At 36.3% G+C, this 17208-nt stretch overlaps 1 protein-coding gene across 1 annotated transcript in view; it reads right to left on the bottom strand.

The window, feature by feature from the left end:
* Positions 1-17208, bottom strand: part of FBXL2 (F-box and leucine rich repeat protein 2) — a 220617-nt gene that overhangs the window by 129919 nt on the left and 73490 nt on the right. The window contains exon 2 of the mRNA XM_042782016.1: positions 13834-13895. Coding sequence (XP_042637950.1) covers positions 13834-13895 — 62 coding nt within the window. The remainder of the gene's footprint in view (positions 1-13833; positions 13896-17208) is intronic.

The following is a 17208-nucleotide window of genomic DNA, read 5'->3' as shown; positions in this document are numbered from 1 at the left end:
TTCTTCCTTCATTACCATTGGTTCTAGATCATATGCCACTTCCTGAAATGGATGAAGATCGATCAGTTCTTTTTGGTAGAGTGACTCTGTGTATTTGTGCCATTTTCTCTTAATGTTTCTTGCATCATTCAATATTTTGCCCATAGAATCTCTCAATATTGCAACTCGAGGCTTACTATTTTTCTTCAGTTCTTTAAGTTCGAGAAATGCCAAGCAAATTCTTCCCTTTTGGTTTTCAGACTCCAGGTCTTTGCACATTTCATTATAGTAACTGGCTTTGTCTACTTGAGCTGCTCTTCGAAATCTTCTTCTAATAATAATATTATTATTGGTAACTACTGTAAATAGTATTGATTTCCTTATTTTTCAGCAATCTCTTTGCTGGTGTAGAGAAATCCAATTGATTTTTGGATGTTCATCTTGTATCCTGTCACGATGGTAAATCTCTCAATTAGTTAACAGATTTTTTTTACTGACTCTCTTGGGTTTTCTAAGTATAGGATCATATCATCAACAAATAGGGATAGTTTTAATTCTTCCTTACCCATTTGGTTGCTTAAAGAGGTCTTTTGCAGTATATCTACCAATGTGACATGTCTTGACTGCTGCTTCCATGGGTGTTGATTGTGGATCCTATAGTACAGACTATTGTTGTTGTTGTTGTTGTTATGTGCCATCGAGTCAAACCCGACTCATAGTGACCCCTCCTTGGGTTTCTGAGGCAGTATCACTACGGAAGTAGGATTGCCCAACCTTCCTTCCGAGGAGTGGCTGGTGGGTTTGAACCGCCAGCCTTCTGGTTAGCAGGCAAGTGTCTTAGCCACTATGCTACCAGAGCTCCCAGTACAGACTATTAGTCCCTTTAATTTTGTACAATTCTTGAGCCATTTATTTTTTTTATTTTTATAACTTCGATATTTTTGAAACATAAAAGCCAGACACTTTGTAGAACATCACTCTTTGTATGTCAGATGTTTCCTCAAGATTAGATTCAGGTTATGAATTTTAGTCACGGATGTCACAGAAATGACCCTGTGCTTGTCTTAGTACATCACATCAGGACTTACGCTATCTATTTGTCTTGTTACCAGTGATGTTAACTTTAATCATTTGGTTAACATGGTATCTGCCAGACATTCCATTATAAAGATACTCTTTTTCCTTTTGTAATTAACACATACTTTTCAAGGAAAATTCTTTGCAATGAAGAAAATATCTTTTTTTCTCATCATAGATCATTATTTTGAGTAAATAAAGGGAAAGAATCAAACATTAATCATGCCTTTCTTATATAAACTGCTAACACAGGGTAATCAAATGGTATATGAAGAGAAGGGCCTCTTCACAAAAGAACTACAATCAATGAATTAAAAAAAAAAAAAAGACAGAAGCAGAATATAACCATTTGGCAGTCCCAATAAACTAATGGATCTAAGCAATAAGCATGAATATCTGCTTATCTCAAAAAAAAAAAAGAAAAGAAAAGAAAAGAAAAAAGCATCAACAGTATCCCAAATGAGAGAAAACTGACATTATTTGATTCCTGATGAAAGAACATATCATCACATGAAGTCTTAACAAAAGGGTGGAACCTGGGACTGATCAATTTAGCTGTCAATTTCCAAGAAATATTGAAGACAGAGAAACATGCTGAAACTGCACTGTTCTTAGGTGCTGTCAAGTCGGGTCCAACTCATAGCAACAGAACAAAACGCTGCCCACTCCTGCGCCAGCCTCACTATCCTTGCTACACCTGAGCCCAATGTTGTAGTCACTATGTCAATCCATCTCATTGGGGATCTTCCCCTTTTTCACTGACCCTCCACTTTACCAACCATGATATCCTTCTCCAGGGAATAGTCCCTTCTGACAACACGACTAAGGTAAGTCAGACGAAGTCTGGCCACTCTCACTTCCAAGGAGCATTCCAGCTGTGCTTCCTCCAGGACAGATTTGTTAGTTCTTCTGGCAGCCCATGGTACTTTCAGTATTTTTCGCCAACACCACAGCTCAAAAGCATCAACACTTCTTCGGTCTTCCTTTTCACTGTTCAGCTTTCACATGAAAATGAGGTGACTAAAAACACCATGGTTTGGGTTAGGTCCACCTTAGTCCTCAAGGAGACATCTTTGCCCTTCTTCACTTTAAAGAGGTCTTTTGAAGCAGATATGCCCAATGGAATATGCTGTCTGATTTCCTGACTGCTGCTTCCATTGGAGTTGATATGGAATCAAGTAATATGAAATCTCCGACAACTTCAATCTTCTCTCCATTAATTGTGATGCTGGTTATTGGTTCACTTGTGAAGATTTTCATTTTCTTTATGTTGACTTGTAATCCATACTGCAGACTATAGTCTTTAACCTTCATTAGTAAGTGTTTCCAGTCATCTTCACTTTCAGCAAGCAAAGTTGTGTCATATGCATATCACAGGTTGTTAACGTGTCCTTCTCCAATCCTGATGCCATGCTCTTCTTCATTTAGTTCAGCTTCTCAGATTATCTGCTCAGCATTCAGACTGAATAAGTACGGTGAGGAGATACAACCCCAGTGTACACCCTTCCTGATTTTAAACTGCAGTAACCCCTTGATTTGTTCGAATGACAGCCTTCTGGTCTATGTATAGGTTCACCGTGAGCACAATTAAGAGTCCTAGAATTCCTATTCTTCTTAATGTTACCCATAATTTGTTATGATCCACACAGATGAATGTATTACATAGTCAATAAAACACGCAAACATCTTTTTGGTATTCTTTGCTTTCAGCCACAATCTATCTGACGTCAGCAATGATATCCCTTGTTCCACATTCTCATCTCCATCCAGCTTGCATTTCTGCTGCAACCATTTTTGAATTATTTTCAGCAAGATTTTACTTCTGTGTGATATTAAGGATATTGTTCAGTAATTTCCACATTCTGAAGGATCACTTTTCTTTGGAATGGGTACAAATATGCACTATAAAGACACAATTAGCAAAAGCCAGACTGTCAGAACTTCTACAGGTCAAATAACCCAAGTTCTTCTACAGATAAAATGTATGGAACAGGAAGAGATGGAGAGCGGACCTGTTCATTAACAAAAATTTTGTCTTGTACACTTGTTTTGTGGGGTTCTCTAAATATGTTAAGCTTTATACTAAAAATAAAAATTAATGTATGGATCAAAGAAGAAATTATGGAAACCGATATGTATGTAAAATTGAAGCATTAAAAAAAAGCACTAAATTTAAAACACTGATGAAATGCAACAAGTAGAGCTGAGTTTATTGCTAAGAAGGCTGAAAAATAATGAGCTCATGTCCAACTTATGAAATCAGCAAAAATAAATTCAAGAACAAAGAAGAATCAGATTTAAAAAGGTATGAACAGACACTGTTAAAATAGAAAATAAAGAAAAATAGGGGAAAAAATAAAGCCAAAAGCTGGTACTTTAAAACATTAACAATATACGTTAAGTTCTAATAAGACTGATCAAAAAGGAAAGACCAAGCAAGTGAGCACAATTATATTACAATTTGAAATAAGTATGGTACCAGTGCCAATAAGATGGTGGAATAGACAGAAACACTGCATGGACACTCTTAAACACAAAAAAGGGGAACAAATTAACACAGATACAGAAGATAATCCTGGAGCCCAGAGCTTTGAAAGGAAAGATACAGAAGTAGACTAAACTCGAACTAGTAGAACCACCTGCATGAAAACACCTGAACATGAGACATACGAAGCTGCAGTATGTCAGCGATCCTGATGGCACAGACAGCTTGGATACTGTTAAGTGGTGTTAGGACCTAAGAAGTAACTTAAAATTCAGCCCTGCTAGCCAGGGACTGCACAGAGGACTGCATTGGTGGCTGGTGAATAAAAGGGGAAGCAGAGAAGACGGAGATGGGCTGAGCTGTGGAATTTTGGCTGTGCAAAGGGTACAGTCATTTTGAATGTTTACAAGAAGTTCAATCATGTGGGCTATTTAAAGCCACAGTGGTATCTCAGATTCCAGGGACCTAAGAATAGGCTCCACTTACTGGGGACTGCAAGGACTTTCCAGACACGAATGACTGGAAAGGTGCGATATTCCCTTTGGTACTCTTATACCCCACACCTTACTGGTGAATGGAAGTGTAGCCATCCCTCACTCCCACCCACCTTCTGGGACTGGAGGAATTCCATCCCAGTCTGTGTGCTCCAACAGAGCCTTGATGCCCTGCTCTGCCCGTCCAGATTTTTCTTTTCTTTACTTTGTTTTTGGTTTAAAATTATTTATTTTCATCCTTTTTATTATTATTCTTTATTCTTCCCTTCCAAGGTTCTATTTTCAGCTTTTCTCTCTTCCTGTTCCTGGTTCCCATTTTCTTCTTTCTTATGGTTCTCCCCATTCCTTGTTTTTCTTTTTGCACTTTTCTCATTTTTTTCTTCATTATTCTCTGACTCTACCTCTTTTCTCTTATTGCTCCCTCCCCATATATTGCAGGGCTTTTTTTTTTTTTTCCTGTTTTTAGTGATTGTTCCTGTATGTTTGTGCAGTGTGTCTTTTATATGCTTGGTTTTACTTTTTTGATGGTTTTTCAATCACTGTTTTTGTCTGAGTGGGAGATAGCAACAGTGCCCATATGACACAATCACATCTGCACGTCTTGAAGCTCCAGTTATTGAGCGGGAGTCACCATTTCCTTCTCCACCAACTGGCCAAAGATAAACAACCACTAAGAGCCTGACTCACCTTTAACTGTTCTTCACAAACATTTTAAACACAGAAACACAGAGATCTAAACACAAAAACATAACAATGTCTCAGAGAAAACAGACCATCATCACAGCCCACACAAAGAAGATAAAGTGGGAGAAACAAGGGAGCATGACACAGACCAGAATACATTCCTGAGGAAAAAGCAGCACCGGAACTCCCTGATAAGGAATTCAAAAGAATTATCTTTAGGTATCTTCAAAGGATTAAGAGACAGATCAAGGAAAACACTGACAAAAATAAGGAAAACACAGAGAAAACCCTAGAACAATTTCAGAAGAAAATACAGGAACAAAAATGACAAAATAAACAAAAAATCAGGAATGATACAAAATCTACACACAGAAATCCAGAAGATTAATACTAAATTTTCAGAAATAGATAACACATTGAAAGGGCAAAGAAGTAGAGTTGAATCAATGGAAGACAGAATTAATGAGATTGAAGACAAATACCTTAATACTTCTTTGGAAAAGGATCAATGAGAAAAAAGATCCAAAGATCCAAGTGAAATGAAGAAAGCCTAAGGTTCATGTGGGATACCATCAAAAGGAATAAACTACACATAATCAGAATTTCAGAACAGAAAGATAAAAAGAAAACCACTGAGAAAATCGTACAAGATTTGTAGAAAGAGAACTTCCCTGATATGATGAAAGATGAGACTATATCCATTCAGGAAGTCCAACAAACCCCAAACAGGACAGACCTCAAAAGAAAATCAACAAGACATATCATCATCAAACTCATCAAAACCAAAGACAAAGAATCCTGAAAGTAGCATGGGAAAAATGAAAAGCTACCTACAAAAGACAACCAGTAAGAATAAGCTCTGATTTCTCAGCAGAAACCATGTAAGCAAGAAGGCAACAGGATGGTATATATAAACCCTGAAAGAAATAAAACTTCCAGCCAAGAATTATATACCCAGTAAAATTTTCCCTGAAATATGATGGTGAAATTAGGAGATTTCCAGGTAAGCAGAAATTAAGGGAATTGTTAAAACCAGACCAACCTTACAAGAGATACTAAAGGGAGTCATCTGAACACAGAATCAATAATAGCTAACAACAACTGACCATTAATATACAAAATGACATAACCCAGAAACCAACATAGCTATGGAAGTATCCAAAGTACAATAAGCTTACAAAATTGTAAACAGGGAACCAGAGATATCAAATGGTAAATGAGGACAACTATAAACCAAAAAGAGAGGAAAAATAGTGTAGTTACAGAACCTTTAAATCGGGAGGAAGTCAAGGCAACTGCAAGATAGAATGGAATATTCTAAACTTGGGAAGAAAATTATATCACAGAGTAACTTCAAAGAAAAATAATAAACATTTGCATTAAAATTTTTTAAAAAAGGACAAGCATAAATACTTGTCAAATTCTAAAGCAACAGCCATGAAGGAAATGATAACACAATTCATTAACAAAACAAGCTCAGCAAAGAAAATTATATTGAAGAAATGAGGAACACCATGAAAAAACACATAACAAAATGACAGCAATAAATTCATACTTGTCGATGACAATGAACATCAAGAGATTAAATGCACCACTCAAGAGATGGAGAGATGGAGACTGGACAAGAAAATATAACCTACCAGTATGCCTTCTACAAGAGACACACCTTAGAGACAAAGACAAAAACAGACTAAAAATCAAAGTTTGGAAAAAGATACGTCAAGCAAATGGCAACCAAAAAAGAGCAGGAGTGGCAGTATTAATTTTTGATAAACTTGACTTTAAGACAAAAAAAGCACCATAAAAGACAAGGAAGGACATTATATAACAATTAAACAATCGATTGAACAAGAAGATATAACCATAACAAATATCTGTGCACCCAATGAAAGAGCCCCAAAATACACAAATCAGACTTAAACAGAACTGAAAAGGCAAATAGATAACTCTATAGCCATAGTAGTAGACTTTAATACACCATTTTCAATCAAAGATAAAACAACTGGAAAGAAACTCAACAAAGACACAGAAGAGCTAAACAATACAATCTGCCAACCTGACCTTATAGACATCTACAGAGCACTTCACCAACAGAACCAACTGAAATAAAAAAGATAATACCAAGATAATATGAAAAACTGTTCAACAAATTTGAAAATCTGGAAGAAATGGATAGATTTCTGGAAACACACCACTTACCTAAATCAACACAGACTAAAGTGGAAAAGTTGAACAGATCCATAACAAAAGAAGAAATTGAACAGGTCGTAAAAAAAATTACCAACTAAAAAAAGCCCTGGCCCAGATGGTTTCACTGGAGAATTCTACCAAACATTCAGAGAAGAACTGAGACCAATCCTACTCAAACTATTCCAAAATATAGGAAAGAATGGAATCCTCCCAGTTTCATTTTATGAAGCATAACCTTTTACTAAAACCAGTCACAGACATCACTCAAAAGGAAAATTACAGACCAATATCCCTCATGAATATAGATGTAAAAATCTTCAACAAAATCCTAGCCAATAGATGCCAACAGCACATCAAAAAAATAATTCATTATAACCAAGTGGGGTTTATATCAGGTATGAAAGGATGGTTCAACATTCAAAAAACAATCAATGTCATCCATCACATAAATAAAACAAAGGAAAAGAATCACATGATGGTATCAATTGATGCAGAAAAGGCATGGGATAAAATCCAATACCCATTTCTGATCAAAACTCTCAGCAAAATAGGAATAGAAAGGACATTTCTCAACATAATAAAGGGCACATATGCAAAACCAACAGCCAACACTATTCTCAGTGGAGAGACTGAAACTATTCCCCTTGTGAACAGGAACCAGAGAAAGATGCCCTCTATGACCACTTCTATTCAACACTGTATTGGAGGTCCTAGCCAGGGCAGTAAAGCAAGAAAGAGAAATCAAAGGCATCCAAATTAGTAAGGAAGAAGTCAAACTATCCCTATTTGCTGATGATATGATCCTATACCTAGATAACCCAAGAGACTCAGTCAAAAAACTACTGGAATTAATGGAGAGATTTAGCATTGTGGCAGGATATAAGATCAACATCCAAAAATCAGTTGGATTCCTCTACACCAGCAAAGAGATTGCTGAAAAAGAAATAAGGAAATCAATAACGTTTACAATGCTGTTGTTATGTGCCGTCGAGTCGGACCCGACTCATAGCAAACCCTCCTTGGGCTTCCAAGGCAGTATTACTATGGAAGTAGATTGCCCCATCTTCCTTCTGTTTACGATAGCTACCAAAAAAAAATAAAATACTAGGGAATATATCTTACCAGGGACAAAAAAGACCTATACAAAGAAAACTATAAAAGACTACTTCAAGAAACCATTAGAGAATTGAACCTACACCTGTGACTTCCATCCAAACAAAAGACAGGCATATGAGGTGAACATTTACACTAGGCAGATACACTCACTGCAGAGAACAATCATGTGAAAATAGAAAGGTTGTGTATGCACAGGGACATAGCTCAGGCGGCAGGAATGCATGGAGGAAAGGACACAGGGAAGAGGTAACTATGGGGACGAAGTGGGAAGGGAGCTGTTGCATTGTGGTAAATTGTAGTCACTGTCATGAGACAAAGTGTATGTGAACTTCTGTACAGAAAATGAATTTGCTCTGTAAACTTTCACCGAAATCACAATTTAAAAAGAAGAAAAATCAAAAGGCATCATCATGGTTCGAATGTGTAAGGATAACCCCAACTAGGACTAAGCAAAATCTGCTGCTTCCATATTTTGGACTTACATGTCAATCATAAAATAGTATAAAATAATTTAGACAGGTAATGAAAAGGAAGGGCCTTTATGTTTTTGCATCTTATTTCAATATTCACGTGGCTTCACATTGCCTCATGCAAGGTAAAAAGTAACAATAAGAAAAACAAACAAACCCTTTTAACAACCACAACAAAAAAGAAATTTGCATAGATGTATGAAAACCTGAAACTACAGTGTGTACCCCTGAAAGAGCATCTTATTTGTTAGGCTACCTTAGAATATATATAAGGCAGAAGGCATCACAGACAGCAGGCTAGAGGCACCAGTCCTTGAAAAAGCCCATGGAGTGCTGACACCAACCAGCAGGCAAGAGTCCCCCCTCAGTATACACCACTCTCCAAGGTTCTGTGATTACACACAAGCACTGTGCTATAACAATGATTCCAACAAAAACCACAATTAATTTCACTCATGGGATTGGCTTACATATTTTCAAAAAAGGAGTATTTGAAAATTCAAATACTAGTCACTTTATAATTTTTCCTAGTAGATTCACCTACTAAAACTGCTAAATTATTATAATTGTGTAGTTCATTCCATATTGCCCCAAATTATTAGACTCAGCTCCCTCATTTCAGGCAAACAAACCTTCCTTCATCCAATTAGCATATACCTAATTATACAGCTACTATAGCTCATTACCATAGAGTCGGATTCGACTCATAGTGATCCCTCCTTGGGTTTCCGAGGCCATATCGCTATGAAAGTAGATGGCGCAACCTTCATTCCGAGGAAGTTAAGCAGTCTTATTAGGTTAGCAGTCAAATGCCTTAGGCACTACACCACCAGGGGTCAGGCATCCAAAATTGATATTACTTAGTAACAAAAAAATAAGGGTTAACATTTATGTAACATTTATTAAGTGCCAAGAATAAGAAGGTAGCAACATCCCCACTAAGAACTATTATTACCATTTGATATATAATGAAGTTAAGGCCCAGAGAAACAATTAACTAAAGTTAAGGTCACAAAGCTAATATATGGGGAGAGCTGAAAAGACATCCCAGAAAATGTGGCTCCAGAAATAAAAGAGGCAATATTGATGAGGACAAGCATATGCAAAGACAAGCTAACTCACTACAGGTTACAACAAATTAAGTATTCCCATTGTTGTATGTATTAGGTAACGGAATCCACAGAAAGCACAAAATTACAAGCTTTTGATCAGTATGGGAACAAAAAGTAAAAAGGAAGAACATGACTACCTTTAATTTATGATGAAAGCTGGGTAGAAAAAGCAAAATTGTAAAAAGCTGTTTAGTAACAAACTAAGGATGGACAGTTGAAGGAATCTGTGAATTAAAGAATTGAGTATTCTTAAAGTTAGCAATAAAACAATCACATTAAAAGGAAACGAATAGATTTTTCTGAAAGAATCAAAGCAATACAAAGATATGAAAAGAAGCATGCACATCATTCCAGGTTACACTTGTTAAAGGATCCAAAGTAGTAGCTGTGGTTTCATCTGATATGATAGTAAAGGAAGCTAATGAGAATTTAAGAGGGTGATAGCATATGGGACTCAAAAATGGCAGAAAAGAAAATGACCTTGGCTGCAAGCAAATAAGATTATCATAAAGTCAAAATATTCACATCTATTGATGAAGTAAGACCAAAAGTGAATAGGAATTCAACAAGAATATGGACAACAGTCTGTACTGTCACAAAGAAGTCTACAATATGAAGTAAAACAAAAGCCTAGGAAAGACCAAAAGTAGGAAGGCATGATTTAACTGAGCAGAAAACAATCAAGACATAAATTCTATGAGACATAAATTGTTACTTGTTTGCACTCACAGTTGTGAATTTAATAGATGACGAAGATGGCTGCTTTGCTGATCAGATCCTTCTTCAAAGTTTTACATAGAAAGACTAGAGCTAGCGAATGGGAGAGCTACTATCACTCAGAATAGAAAGTCTCAGAGTAAAATGGCAGTAAAGAGTGAAGTCCACCCAAAATTAAATACATAAAAAAGCAAAAATACCATCATTGGCTAGAGTTAATTTTGAGATTCTTAAGTCAGAGACCCGCAGTCTCAGTACTTTAAATTCCCCTTATCGACTTCAAAATAAAAACAGAAATGGGAATGCACATCTATGAAGAGATATGTTGCGAACATTTGCTCTTAAATGGCAATTCTTTTGCGAAAAATGATCTGTGTATAATCCTTGTGAGATGATTCAAAAGCTACAACTAACAATGACAGCCTCCAGGATTCTTAACAGTTGGGTTCATCACAGATCTTTAAAAGAACTAATATTATTTCTAAGACTTCAATTTAGAAATCACACATCACAAAATGTGATATTACGTCCTTAATTCTTTACTGGCCTTTTTTTTTCTTCTTTCATATGGCCTAGCCCATTCCTCTTCCCCCTATAGATAGAAACTGCTCCATGGCTAAGTAGAATGTAAAAGCTACCCTACCAGAAGTGAAAAATGATAAATTAACATCCTTGAGTTACAGACAGCAGCAATAATCATGCAAAGGGTGGAGTTTAATCACATCAAAGCATTGAATGACAATATGGGTCAGTCTGAAGCTATGAATCCCCAGGGTAAGAATGTTGTATTAATATTACAGCTAGATGTTTGTCCTAAAACAATGTTCTGACCAGGGCTGGTGCACTATACACTTTTATGGAAACCATAAACACTGCAGTCTGTTGTGGTCAGTGTCCCTTGAAGTTGCAGATGCCTACCCTAAACCAGCAAACCATTTGACTACAAAAGCATATGACTGTGTGGATCATAACAAACTATGGATAACACAAAGAAGAATGTGAACTCCAGAACACTTAATTGTGCTCACGAGGAACCTGTACATACACCAGGAGGCTATCACTCCAACAGAACAAGGTGATGATGCATGGTTTAAAAATCAGGAAGGGTGTGTGTCAGGGCTGTATCTGTCACCACACATACTCAATCTGTATGCTAAGCAAATAATTTGAGAAGCTGGATTGTATGAAAAAGAACACAGTATCAGGAATGGAGGAAGACTCATTAACAACCTGAGATATGCAGACGACACAGTCTTGCTTGCTAAAAGTGAAATGACTTGAAGTACTTACTGGTGAAGATTAAAGACTACAGTTTGCAGTACGGATTACACCTCAACATGAAGAAAACAAAAATCCTCACAACTGGATCAATAAGCAGTATCACAATAAATGAAGAGAAGACTGAAGTTGTCAAAGATTTCATTTTACTTGGATCCACCATCAACACCAACAGAAGAAGCAGTCAAGAAATCAGACAACGTACTGCACTGGGCAAATCAGCTGCAAAAAACCTCTTTCAAGTGCTGAAGAGCAAAGATATCTCCTTGAAGTCAAAGGTGTATTTAACCCAAGCCATGGTGTTTTCAATAGTCTCATATACATGTGAAAGCGGGACAATGGATAAGGAAGACCAGAAGAGTTGATGCTTTTGAGTTGTGTGGGTGAATAATACTGAAAGTACCACAGACCACCAGAAGAACAAACAAATATGTCCTGGAAAGAAGTATAGCTGAAAGACTCCTTGGAAGCAAGGATAGCCAGACTTCACCTCACCTATTTTGGTCATGTTATCAGAAGGGACCATGCCCTGGAAAAGGGGTAAAGCAGAGGGTGAAAAAGAGGAAGGCCCTCAATGAGACAGACTCACACAAAGATGGGCTCAAGTGTAGCAAGGATTGTGAGGCTGGAGCACACCTGGGAAGGGTTTTGATCTGTTGTACATACAGTTGCTGTGAGTTAGAGCTGACTCAATGGCACCCAACAACACCATGATGACATCCTAACCCAGCAATATTGGCTCTACAAGTTTTGATCAAAACCCTGTTGGTTTACGTGATAAACATAAACATGCACACCTTCTTTTTCACAAAGTCCTTACTTTAAAATGATCTAAAACATCAAGAATATTCAGTCTAAACAAATATTTGTTTTACTGGGATAAAATATAATTGTGATACTTATCATATGATCTTGTCATCAATTATTTATATATTTACTGAGTAGAATGAGCTCCTGACAACAGTGTCAAATAATTTATTACAGCTAAGGCAACAACTGCTGAAGCTCCTGAAATATTACCACCATCACCAAGAAGCCGAGTCCTCACGCCATTTCTGAAGAAAAGTAATATCCTGAACACACTAAAGGTGAGTAATCTTTGGCATTTACAAAGTGACTCTGGGGTAAACTCGGGAAGAGATGAAAAGAATTACTACCAATACTTAAAAGTCACACTCATACTCATTCCCTAAATGTTAAAATGAGATTTAGCTATGTCAGAGGATAAAGTTATCTGTTCAATTTGTTTTTCTAGGTCAGCATTTCTCAAAATTTCCTATGAGATATTAAAAACCTCTGTGTCAGTAAGTTGGAAATGCCACAACTACCCAACTTGGAACATCACCAAGCACATTTTACTATGACAGCTCTGAGAAAAATTAAAGTAAAAAAATTGGTTTTGTTTAACCCAATGTTTCCCACATTTATTTGGCCATAGAATCTGTAACCTGTTACGGATACTGGTGATATGAGAAACAGAGTCTGGGAAATGTCACTAAAAGATCACCATGTATTAATTTTTGTAAAGCTTTAAAATGTAACAACATCCAAAACTAAAGTAAGGTTTCTTTGATGATTACAGAGTACTAAACAAAACAGATGTACTTCAGGGTCAACAAATGTTGGTTGAAAGTTTTACTTGGTAAAATGACAAGCAAAATAACATTTACCATATATGCAGTGATACTAGAAATAAAAAACATAAAGCCTGTTTTATAGTGATGTCATTTAGCACAAAATTCTCATAAAATGAGTAAAAACAAATCAGTATTTGGGGCTGACAGTATTTTAAGTGCTTAATGAGACCACATCACAACTGTACTTATTTTTTGCACTCATTATAAATCCTATTTATCAGAAAACATCTGAAAGGCTATGACTTCAGGAGCTCACAACCTTAGCAATCTCTCTTGTCATATTACTGACCACATTATAATTATCTACTGATACAAAAAAAAAAAATGGCACCTACTGAAGATTATTACAATACTTACCACATTACAAAAAGAATCCAGACCAATGCTATGTACATACTTTAGTACATTCTGGATTAGACCAAGTAAAATTTAACAACAAGCTGAACAGCATTCTATAAAACAAAAACAAAAAGTCAGTTAGGCTACTTCTGTGTGTTTTTCTATGCTGTGGACTCATAGTGAGAAAGAAGATACTCTTGGAACTTGATGACTGATCAAATCTGAACTCTTATTCTAAAATTTATCTATACTTACCTTAGAAGAAGTTCTTTGGGTAACTTTTTGTTTATAAGGCCTTCATCATTGTTTGAGAAAACCTGGAAGAAAAAAAAAAGAAAAACTGTTCAAATGTTCTGCAGGCAATAAAAACCAAAGACATTGTTATATGCTTTTTATACCAAATAGAATAGCTCAATGACTCTCCACAGACATAATTATACAAATGTCATGAAGCCATTATACTTCAATACTGATAGATGTAAGAATATTTTTTATATCCTATCACCATTTCATAAGGAGCTCTGATGGTGTAGCAGGTAAAGCATTTGGATGCTAAGTTCAAACCCACCAGCTGTTCCATGGGAGAATGATAAGCAATCTACTTCCATAAAGATATTAGCCTTGGAAAACCAACAGAGGTTACTATGAGTTAACATCAACTCAATAGCAGTGGGTTTGGTTTTTTTCTTTTTTTAAATTTTTGCAGTGTTTCCTCCCCTTCCCTCCCCTCCCCTCCCTGGTACCAACAAAGAAAGTTTCCTTCCATATATAAACCTTTCCTTGACTTTTTACAATAATGAACTAATACTGTATCTGTTCTTCTGTGACTGACTTATTTCACTCAGCATAATGTCTTCCAAGTTCATCTATGTTACATGGTGTTCTGCTGATTCAATATTCTTTAGTGTTACACAGTATTCAATTGTATGTATGTACCATACTTTAGTTATCCATTCTTCTGTTGAGGGGCACCTAGGTTGTTTCCATCTTTTTGCTACTGTAAATAGTGCTGCAATGAACATGGGTGTGCATATATCTATTCTTGTCCTGGCTCTCACTTCTTTAGGATATATACCTAGTATGGGGTTGCTGGATCAAATGGTATTTCTAATTCCTACTTTTTAAGGAATTGCCATACTGCTTTCTACAGTGGTGGTTTCATTTTACAGTCCCACTAGCAGTGTACATAAGTCCCAATCTCTCTACATCCTCACCAGCATTTGTTATTTTCTGTCTTGTTGAACTCTGCTATTAGTGCCGGGGCCAGATGGTATCTCATTGTTGCTTTGGTTTGCATCTCTCTAATGGCTAATGATCGTGAGCATTTCTTCATATGTTTGTTGGCCATCTGAATATCCTCTTTGGTGAAGTGTCTATTCATGTCTTCTGGCCATTTTTAAATTGGATTGTTTGTCTTTTTGTTGTTAAGATGTTGGGAGCTTTCTATAAATTTTAGAGATAAGTCCCTTGTCAGATGTGTCATTGCCAAATATTTTTTCCCAATCTGTAGGTTCTCTTTTGACTCTTTGAAAGCACATCTTTGGAAGCACATAAAAATTTAATTTTTAGAAGGTCTTATTCATCTAGTTTCTCTTCTGCTGTTTGTGCTTTTTGAGTTATGTTTGATAGTCTATTTATGCCATACATTAGGGCCCCTAAATTTACCCCTAGTTTTTTCTTGAGGAACTCTATAGTTTTCGGTTTCACACTGAAGTCTTTGATCCATCTGGAGTTAGTTTTTGTGTATGGTATGAGGTACAGATCTTGTTTCATTTTTCTGCAAATGGACATCCAGTTTTGCTAGCACCATTTGTTAAAGAGACCACCTCTTCCCCATGTAAGAGTGTTTTTTTTTTTTTTTTTTTTGTATCATCATTTCATAAAATGGGCAACACACAGTCATTTCTATGGTATGTTATACTGGAGATTCTAAGCCAAGGCAATCAGACAAGAAAAGGAAATAAAAGGCATTCATATTGGAAATAATGAAATAAAGAAACCTCTATTCTCAGATGACATGATGTTGTATATAGAAAATACTAAGGAATCCAGAAAAAAACTGCATGTTGTAGGACACACATCAATATACAAAAAATAAATTCTAATTCTTTACACTAATAATGAACCATCAAAAATGAAATTAAGAAAATCATTCCATTTATAATAGCATGAAAAAGAACAAAATAGTTACGAATAAATTTAACAAAGGAAGTATAAGAAAATAAAAATTATAAAACAACATTAAAAAGATTAAAGGCAACTGAAACACACTGAAAGAAATCCCATGTTCCTAGATTGGAAGACTCAATGGTCTAAGATAAGAATACTCCTCAAGGAGCCCTGGTGGTGCAAACAGTTAAGTGCCCTGTTGCAAACTGAAAGACTGGCAGTTCTAACTTGCTCAGCTGCTCTGTGAGAGAAAGACCTGACTACCTGCTCCCATAAAGATTACAGCCAACAAAATCCTATGGAGCTGTTCTACTCTGTCTCATGGGGTCACTGTGAGTTGAAAACTACTGTAAGGCACTTAATAGCAGCAACAGTCTTCAAACTGATCTACATATTTAATGCAATCCTATCAAAATATCAGCTTTTATACAAAATTTGACAAGCTGATCCTAAATTCATATAGAAGTGCAAGGGATTTCCAGAATAGCCAAACTAATCTTGAAAAAGGAAAGCAAAGTGGGAGGACTCAAACTTCCCAATTTCAAAACATACTACAAAGCTACAGTAATCAAAATAGTTTGATACTAGAATGAGGACAGACATGTAGATCACTGGAACAGTACTGAGGTTCCATAAATAAACTTGTATACTTATGGGCAGTTGATTTGCAACAAAGTTTCTTAACATAGCACTAAAATAAGAAGCAACCAAGGAAAAATAAAGTTAAAGTGGACTTCATCAAAATTAAAAACTTTTGTGTTTCCAAAGAGACTATCAAAGAGTGGAAATATAACCCATAAATGGGAGAAAATACTTGGAAGTCATTTATCTAATAAGGGATTTCATCTAGAATATATAAAGAACTCTCCCAACTGTGTATTATAGACAGAAATAACCTGTTGAAAATGGACAAAGAATTTGAATAGTCATTTTTCCAAAGAAGATATACAAATGGCCAATAATCACATAAAAAGTGCTAAACATGGTTAATCGTTGTTGTTGTTGTTGTTAAGTGCCGTCGAGTCGTTTCCGACTCATAGTGACCCCATGCACAGCAGAACAAAACTCTGCCCGATCTTGCGCCAGCCCCACAATCCCTGCTGTTAATCATTAGGGAAATGAAAATCAAAACCACAGTGAAATATCACTTCATACTCGTTGTTGTGTGCTGTCAGTCAATTCCTATTCACAGCAACCCTACAGGACAGAGTAGAACTGCTCCCATAGGGTTTCCTAGGCTGTAAATCTTTACAGGAACAGACCTGCCAGGTCTTTTCTTCTGCAAAATGGCTGGTGGGTTTGAACTACTGATCTTTCAGTTAGCAGCCAAGAGATTAACCACTGTGGCACCAGGGCTCCTTTCTTACTCACTAGGATGGTGCAAAAACGGCAAGGAGGCCACATGTTCTGACCTCCTCTAATCCCACAAGAGGAAGACAGGATTACCAGCAGTAACCCAAG

Source organism: Orycteropus afer, unplaced genomic scaffold (genome assembly GCF_000298275.1).
Source record: "Orycteropus afer afer isolate SDZICR_OR568_19922 unplaced genomic scaffold, OryAfe1.0 scaffold00218, whole genome shotgun sequence".
NCBI lineage: Eukaryota > Metazoa > Chordata > Mammalia > Tubulidentata > Orycteropodidae > Orycteropus > Orycteropus afer.
This window is presented reverse-complemented; position numbering and strand designations above follow the sequence as displayed.